This window comes from Gymnodraco acuticeps, unplaced genomic scaffold, assembly GCF_902827175.1.
Source record: "Gymnodraco acuticeps unplaced genomic scaffold, fGymAcu1.1, whole genome shotgun sequence".
In the NCBI taxonomy this organism is placed as follows: domain Eukaryota; kingdom Metazoa; phylum Chordata; class Actinopteri; order Perciformes; family Bathydraconidae; genus Gymnodraco; species Gymnodraco acuticeps.
Window position 1 is genome coordinate 643738 of NW_022989800.1, and position 9120 is coordinate 652857.

Below are 9120 nucleotides of genomic sequence, written 5' to 3' on the forward strand. Positions count from 1 at the left end.
CGATAGTCTGAAGGAGGTTTGAAGGGATAGGGTCCAGAGGACAGGTGGTAGGACGGGCAGAGGTAATGAGGGTAAGAACCTCAGTTGGAGAGAGAGGGGAAAAGGAGGTTAGTGTGTGGGTGAAAGGTGGGTCTGTTGACCCAGCAGTGAGTAAAGGTGAGTCAGAAAAAGAAGAGCGAATATCATCAACCTTTTTTTCAAAGTGGTTAACAAAGTCGCTTGACAGAAGGGAGGAGGGGGAAGGGGCTCTGGGGGTGTCCAAGAGGGTGGAGAAGATGGAAAATAGTTTTTTGGGATTGGAATAGGAAGATTGGATCTTATCTTGAAAGAAAGTGCTTTTTGCCTGAGAGATTGAAGCAGAGAAAGAGGAGAGGAGAGCCTGATAGGTTAGGAGGTCGTCAGGGTGTTTGGATTTCCTCCGTTTCCGCTCTGCTGCCCGAAGGACGATTCTATTAGCACGCAGTGCGTCATTTAGCCAGGGAGCAGCAGGGGACTGACGAGCCTGCCGAGATGTGAGAGGACAGAGAGGATGAGAGAGTAGAGAGGAGAGTTTCTGCAGCAGAGTTTGGAGGCAGGAGTTGGAACGAGTCAGAGGAAGGGAGGGCTGAGAGCACCGATGAGGCAAGGGTAGAGGGGGAGAGAGAACGAAGGTTACGGCGGACAGGTGCAGGATGAGAAGAGATTAGTTTGTTATGTTTGGAAAGGGGTAGAGAGAATGAAATGAAGAAGTGATCGAATGTGTGGAGCGGGTTTACAGAGAGGTTAGAAGTAGAGCAGTTCCTTGAGAATATGAGATCAAGGACATTGCCAGCTTTATGAGTTGGTGGGGACGGAGACAGTGAGAAATCAAAGGCGGTTAACAGAGATGTTAGTTCAGCTATCTTCCCTGTCTGGAGGTTGAAGTCTCCAAGAAGTACAGCGGGAGGGCCAGTTTCAGGGATGTGTGAGAGGAGATTATCTAATTCCTCCAAGAAGTCCCCCAAGGCGCCTGGTGGACGGTAGAGAACAACAATGGTTAATTGTATAGGATGGGTTACTGTGACGGCATGGAATTCAAAGGTGGAAGGAGTGAAGTTAGTTAGCTTAAAGAGGGAAAAGCTCCATTTGGGAGAGAGCAGGAGACCAGTGCCCCCTCCTCTGCCAGTGGGTCTGGGTGTAATAGAGAAGGAATATGCTGTGGAGAGAGCTGCTGGGGTGGATGTGTTGGATGGAGTAATCCAGGTCTCAGTGAGAGCAAGGAAATCCAGAGACTGCAGGGAGGCGTAGCCAGAGATGAAGTCAGCCTTAGGAACAGCTGACTGGCAATTCCACAGGCCACCAGAAACTAGATGTTGGATCTCAGTGGAGCATGTGGGATAGACGAGAGCAGGCCGGTTATATCGATTACGAGATACACGGGGCCAGTGATAATTGCAAGAAGACACATGAACAGGAATGGAGAAAATACACATGATTATAGCATGAGGGGCTAAACAACCAAATAAAATAAAACACCAGCGATACTTAGTTCAGTCAAAGTAGGATTTGCCTCCTCTTTGCCTCCCTCGTGACTCCCGCAGGACTCTAATGTCTTTGTCAGTCTTCATCTGTCTGACGCTCCAGGAACGTGCTACCTAAAATGGACACCTGATTGCTGAGTTCTCACAGCTGTGGGGCCACATCCCTTTAATTAGTTAACTCTCTGCAGCTGGTGGCCCTCAAAAGGAAATCTAGACTGGCTCCCTCCTGAGTTGTTATTGTATCTTTTCAGTGGCCCAATGGTTTTACAATTACATTAAACCCTAAGTTATAACTATTATTTAACCCGAGCAGGTTAAACACAGCATCAGATTTCATTACTGTGGGGGTATCTGTGTGTACAACTCCCAAAATACTACATAATCTTCAAGCAGAGGACTGCACCTAATCTCCCGATTTGTGGATTTTCTCCCTTCAATTTTACAATCCTAGTTGAATGTGTTTGTAGTAAAGTGTAGTACAGTTTGTTGTTGTTTTTTTGTCCTAATAAACTAGTGCACAGCACATCAGACATTATAATCTAACATTTAGATGTTTTGTATAGGGCCACCATCTGCTTACTTGATCTTATCCCATAAAAAATGTAATATTGGGGAAAATTGTAAGGTCACCATTATGGGTTGCGGAAAAAATTAAAACCTTTAGTGGGGTTTAGTTTAGTTATATTCATATAAAAAAAACAGTTAATATACACATTTAGACCACTGACAAAAATCTCCCTTTCCCATGAATTCTTTGGATTTAATGTACAAGCCTTACTATACTAAACTATATATATATATCCCTTCTCTTTTATCTGCCTGTCCATCCAGGGCCGTCTGCTGGTGAGAACTGGGCGTGTCCACCTCGGAGAGAAGGTCCTGCGTGACGCGGTCCAGGCCCACAGCACCTCCCACGAGGCGTGGAGCGGCCTGGGCGAGGCCCTGCAGTCCCGGGGCTCCAGCCAGGCCCCCGACTGCTTCCTGACAGCCCTGGAGCTGGAGGCGTCCTGCCCCATCCGGCCCTTCACCATCATCCCCAGGGAGCTTTGATGAGCCTGGGCGAGGGTTGGGGTTAGGGTTAAGGCATTTTGCTGTTGCTATAATTATATATAGCTGTGCTGGGTGGAAAGATGTTTGACATTTTGGGAAAAAGGCCAGTATTCCCTTTTTAAGCAAGAAAGTATATTTTCTAAATCAAATCATGTAATATTACTTTTTCGCTTTCTGCAACAATGTTCTTGCTCTGAATGACTGTCATTGTCATCCATTTTAATATGTTGTCCTTTCATCCACATAATACTTCAAATAAGCATTCCTAGTATCAATTATTGATAAGTTATCAGATAAAAAGTGCATCAAATTATTTTTTAAAACACATTTACATGAATACAGAAACATTAATATTGGAAATCAATGCTGTTTGTGCAGAAAGCACTGTGTATAGTGAATAATGTTAAAGTGTAAGTTCTGTAACAATGTACATCTCCTATGGAGTTATAAGAACAGAAGTGATAGCTCTCAATTAGTGACAGATTACTAATATGTATAAGAATAATTGGTTATCAAATTGATGGGTCATAAATCGCAGAAATGTGCTAGTTACATCTCGAGATAGATTATATTTTGTGTGTTACATGTGGAAAGGCAGATACATAGATAATGTTTGCTGTCAGTAACATCAGCAGCTCCACTTCATCTTTATTTTAACCTTTGATGCATTTTTGATGATCATGTTGATTGATGCAGCTTTCATGTACACACCCTCGCCTCTTCCAATGAGAGCTCATGTGTTTCCTAGCAGGGGCAATCACATATCACTCCATATGTCATTATTTGGTATGTGTGTGCTTGCCTATGTGCATGCATGTGTGCTGTCTTTATACTACCATGTTTAATGCTTCCATGCGTGTGTTTGTTTTACCATCCCCCTGGGGTGTTATCAGTCCCTGTTTGTTCTGTCTGTGCGGTACAGTAGGCGACTCATCCGCTCCTAATGTGCGTGTGTTGTTTTTGTGTTATTTTGACTCATCTGTTCGTAATGCTCTCCATTAAAAACAACAATGGCTTTTAAAAAAATCACTGCCGGATTTCGCGTCTTCACCTGCCTTGTCACTTGTGACTAATGGACATCACTTCCGAGTGCCTAACCACATTAATGTAAGCAGTGGGACTGGGCTGCCGGCTTATGTAATACTGCCAGCATAGTTTTCTGCCTCCTCCTCCTATCTCCCTCTCCTTTTTCTATCTCCCTATGTCTCTCGCTCTCTCCAGGCTTGCATGATGTGATGTGATGTGGCTTGGTTGCCTAGCAGCCATCCCCTTGTTTGAGTAACTGGGGAAGCAGAGAGATATCTGGTCTGCTGAACTACACATAGAAGACACAGCGAGGCAGATAATGCCCCCGCTGTGTGGTTTTACAGGTTTGACCGTCAATGTCTCAGGATGGTGTTAATTGATTTGTGTTATGGAAAGAGTTTTTGATCCCCCATGTCTTAACCCTCTGAAAAGCTACAAGCGCTAATTATTTGTCTTTTCTTTAAACCCCCGAAAATACCCACGTTCCGGGGATAAAAATCCCCCATTCATCAATACTCTGATTCCACAACAGGAATTATCGATAACTGTTGCCTCTCCTCTGCCGTCCAAAAAAGAACATCTATTTATACTTTTCTCCCTCCACGCTCGTCGGCTCTCCCTTGTTCCGTCCTCTCCTCATTAGCGCCGTGTGTGACACCTACACAGGGGCTTCGGGAGATGAATGGTCTAATCCCTGTGGGTGAGGAGTGAAATATTACATGGTGTGCTCACACATACACACACTGACAATGAGAGGCACATTGGGTGGTACAGAGCACATGCTTAAATGTGCACGCACACACATGCCATGGTCTTGACAGCTCTGGTAAAAGGAGACCGATGAATGAAGGAAGCGGCCTGCTGTAAAGCCTCAGAATGAGCAGAGGAAGCGCTATCCACTGGACCGAGTGTCACCACCACACACACATACATATATACAGTAAACACACCTGGGATTAATGAGCAGGTCTTTTTATGCGTCATTGTGATGACGCCCGGGCATGGCGCTCTGGTTACGCCGAGCATCAAAAAATTGACTGTGCGTGATACGAGGGAGAGAGTGGAGCAACTGGTATCAAGTGTTCTGGTACTGTACAGGTAGGGTTGCCTAAGACACACACACACACACACACACACACAACCTCTATTATCTGCAGCCATATTTGATACTATAGAGATCGTGGGGCTGTCTCGATAACTACCTTTGTCGTGAGATAAATATGCCCCAAAAATAATGCTTTAGCTGTAGAACTGCCTTGGGGTCCCAAGAGTGAAGAAGGTTATCAGTTCTGAAATTGTGTAAAGCAGAGACAATCATCAGAATTAGATAGCATATTAGCTTGAATAAGCCGCACAACGTCCACCAATAATACAAAGGTAAACCATACAACCTCCATATTTCAATAAAATGGTAACTTTCAGTGTGGTTTTGAAGCTGCATATCACTCCTACTTTTCTTATGAGTTTGCTTACGAGATATACAATGATTACTAAGTATTTTTCTATCTGTCGTTTCACTTCAGTTTGTTAAAGACATTAGCATGGCTAGCTAACGTTGGCAAACTTATAAGGTAAGTTGTAATTGGAATGGGTTTTATATGGCTACCAGTGCCTTTGTTTTAGAGACAGATTGGAAGGGGGGAGACAGAGGGGATATAACCCTTTATTACATGGCTTAGTTGAATACTCGATTCTGATTGGTCAATTCAGAACACGTGACACCTTGTTAATACCGAACAGACAGACCGCTGTCAAGGACTTATTGACCGTTGTTAAGGACGCTCACATATTCAGAAAGAAGTCCGGTCGATTTAACTGTATACCGTTACTTCTGCGCTGTTTTTCATGTCCCAATTCCAAAACTGCAAACTGCAGTAACGGGGCAGAAACCCTCCTTTTTACGCAGCGGTCCAGACATAGACATCAAACGGCGACACATATTCAGTTGCCAGTTACTTTGGCATTAGGGCAGGGATATCTAGATACTTTCCAAGGTTTGACATAATGAATTGTGCTACTTTTAAAGCAAGGAGCGATGTTTTCAAATCTGTAATACAAAAACTCCTCAAAAACGCAAGCAGTTCCTACCGTTGGCTTTTCAAACTGACAAGAGACGCTCTAACTGTTTTTCAAATGTAACAGTTTGAAAAGCAAGCAAACTAAAATAAATGGTTCCATGTTGGATTTGAACCCGGGTCTGGTAGCCACATTGAGCTATATTGCGGCCCGGAATTGGAATGTTGCAATTTTTAAAAATATCCTAGATAAATTAAACATTCGTGACATTTAACCACACCACCAAAATAATAAATACAATGAATGGTCTCTGGCGTTGTTTAGCCTTAACAATTAGCTACAATTGAGCCAGTCACAAGAACAACAACACTCGCTTATTTGGCTTGACCCTAAATATCCCCACACAGGAGCTTTAGACCATAAGTTAATATCGTAAACATGATCAAGGTCATATCTAACAATACATGTATTATGTAATGATCCTAACAGTTCTAATAGTGAACATATAACTGACAGTTAAAAGTGGTAACCCGTAGTGTAAGGTGTCTGTGTTTTAGCCTGGTATTTAGGTCACGCTGTTGTATGTGGATGCCAATCTTGCCGGGGCATATGGAGGGCACGGGCTGGGTGGTGTCAGGGCGCCAAGAAGGAAACCATAAACCTTCATTGTGATGTCCAAACAAGGCCGTGGAGTCATGGATGGGTGAGGGGTGTGATGGAGGTTATGAGGATCAGATGTGGTTTCATAATCTCATTTATAAATAATATGACTAGTACAGTAGACATGAACATAGTTCATCCCATGTGGTTCAGTAGAGTTCAAATCCCCTCTAAAGGATGTATTAAAAATGCTGTAAAATTGCCCTAAGGTGAGGAATAAACTTTCCATATTCTCAGAAACCCTTGGTGGAAAAAGCATTATATTCTGACTTAATTAAAGTGCTTGCCAAAGATTTGTTAGTATGAAGTTACGGTGGTGAGAATCAAGCAAGTCAAGTCATGTTAAGTTGTATGACATTCTGATGATCCACCCACATTTAAACTTTCTCAAAGTAGGTGCTGACTGTACCTACATTGACAACTGAATCAAAACATATTTGTACAAGCCTAACCAACTATGCTTTGTCGTTTCTTTTGGGATATTCTTGTATACTATCTTTTTTTTCCCCCAATTCTTTGACATATGTACTACTATGTCCTCTTTTCTTTTCTTTTTAGAAATACTATGTTGTTTTTTTCTCCCTTTTTTGAAATACTACAGTATACTATGTCGTTTTTCCTAAATTTTCAACATAACATACTTTATTGTTTTTTTCTGATTTTGACATATACTATATGTTTTTTTCTAAAATGTAGAAATAGCATACTATATCTATTATTTTTAGATAATTATTATCATTAGATTTTTAGTATATCGACACACTATTCTTTGTCGTTTTTGTACGTATTGTCAACATACTATACTATGTCGTTTTTCCGTTATGTTAGACATATAAAACAGAGTAGAAGAAAAAAGGATAATTAAATGATAATACTCAAGTAAATTACAAGCATTAAATGTGCCAGGCTAGCTGTAACGCAGGCAAAAGGTCACATGTTTCATACACACAATGCAGTTGTTGCGGTTCAAGCCACATGCGGTTCCGATAACATTTTGAATTATCCTCACATTGTTGCCACACTGCCATCAGCCTCATTTTTGGACCTACTCGGATGCTCATTTATGAGGTTGGCAGTGCTAACATGCCTAATAACATGGCAGTAAACAGCAGCTTGGCCGGCAGTGTGTTCTCTTCCATCAATCATCAGCCTCCAGCGCTATTGGTCCACTTCCACACACGCCACAACAGTGCCAGCACCATTACCCGCTTAAACAATGACCCCTTGTTCGCTAACAGTCGCCCATTGGAGCTGATTAAACTTTTAAATGTCATTTAATAGAAGCGTAATGTTGCTCCGATGCGTCTGTCAGCAGCTTCAGGGGGGTAAAAGGATACCTGTTCACCCTCCCGGTGTGTCACACAGCACGCTTCATTCCTCAGCTGGATAGTCATCACCCTTAGTGTGGGATGTGGTGATGAGAGTGAATGTGACCTGGACTTAAAAGGGACATGAGGGAGCAGCACCTCTGAACCTCTACCTCTTTGTTTGACCCTCTCAAGGAGCTCATGTTATACAGCGAGGGAGAAAGGGAGACATTTTCGTTCCACACAATGTCAATGACAAACAAAGGCTCTCTCTGTTCAGGGCTTTGTTTGTTTGGCAACCGTTAGCTGGGACTGATAAAGGCATTTGTCCCACACTAGTATTGGATTATGGGTATTTTTATGCAACTTCACATTCTTGGGAAATTCCAGTGGTCTGCCTTCGTCATCATTCCGTAGCAGGGTCACATTTTCTCAGCATGTTTCCCCGAGTTAGCTGTTAATTTGACTGGCCCAGCTGTAGCACTGAGTAGCATGCTCGGACCCTGTTTTAAGCTGCCAGAAACACAGATTTAATCCAGACCCCTCTGATGTTCTGCACTACTTCCTGAACGTCTCATTAAGCTGTTCCCAAAAATTGAAGTTGATGTTTGGGCTGCTGGTGTGACCTGCCCTGACACCAGATGTTCTCATGACCTTTAAGTGATGTAATTCCACTGTGCGATCACAGCTCATATCTTAAATAGCAGATTGACTGCCTCCTTGATGGAAAACACAGATGAAAATATATTTAGTTCGGTAGGCTTCGTGCTGTTGCATTTATTACAATTAAAATATAAAAAAGGAAGCATCAGTTTTGTTGTAGTAGCGGCCCTTAGGACCTTTAATAAGCGACCATATCCGTTTGCAAGTGCGTTTTTTTAAAAGCAAAGGATCACACGGGCATGCGTGTGTGCGCATTCATTACATTGTGCGGCTGCATGCGAGTTATTTGAAGCAATGTGTCGACGACATGGGGGGGAGCTTGATTGACAGCGAAAAAGCGGGTGCCTAGCCGTGCCTGTGGTCAGGGCAGGCTGTGGGAGATGGAGGGTGTAAAATCGTCAGTATGAGGCATATGTCAGAGATCAGTGCTGGACTGTGGAGATCACTGAGATGAGAACGGTGGAAGAGCGCCGGGGGTCGAGAGAGACAGAGATTACCGGGGGCTTGATGCCTTTACCACAGGCAGAATAACTGCTCATGACACACAAACACACACACACATTCACATCTGCATCTTCCTCGCAATAAGTGGATACACATGCCGAGCCCTCTAGAGGCTGCATGCAAAGCCCCGTGTTAATAAGATTGTCTTCCTCTCAGGGTGGAAGTGTGCGGCTCCTCTGTCTCCAGAATAATGACAGGGGGAATAAGAGCCTGGCTCTTGAACCTCCTTGAGTTTATAAGTGTCTGCAACTGAAGGAAAACAGAGTGGAAGGGATTAAAGTCAGACAAGTAGATGTCCTGTGATAATGTCTGTACGGCTCTCCTGACTGCCGGTCCCAAACAAAACACTTCAGTGATACGTATGGAAGCTAAGATAAGAACAACTCTCTGCCAAT

General features: G+C 43.2%; 1 protein-coding gene across 1 annotated transcript in view; it reads left to right on the top strand.

Annotated features, from left to right (window-relative positions):
- The window catches only part of ttc7a (tetratricopeptide repeat domain 7A), a 157623-nt gene extending 154045 nt beyond the window's left edge, over nt 1-3578 (top strand). Inside the window, exon 20 of the mRNA XM_034224890.1 lies at nt 2331-3578. Coding sequence (XP_034080781.1) covers nt 2331-2549 — 219 coding nt within the window. The 3' untranslated portion in view covers nt 2550-3578. The remainder of the gene's footprint in view (nt 1-2330) is intronic.
- The last annotated feature ends 5542 nt before the right edge of the window (nt 3579-9120 follow it).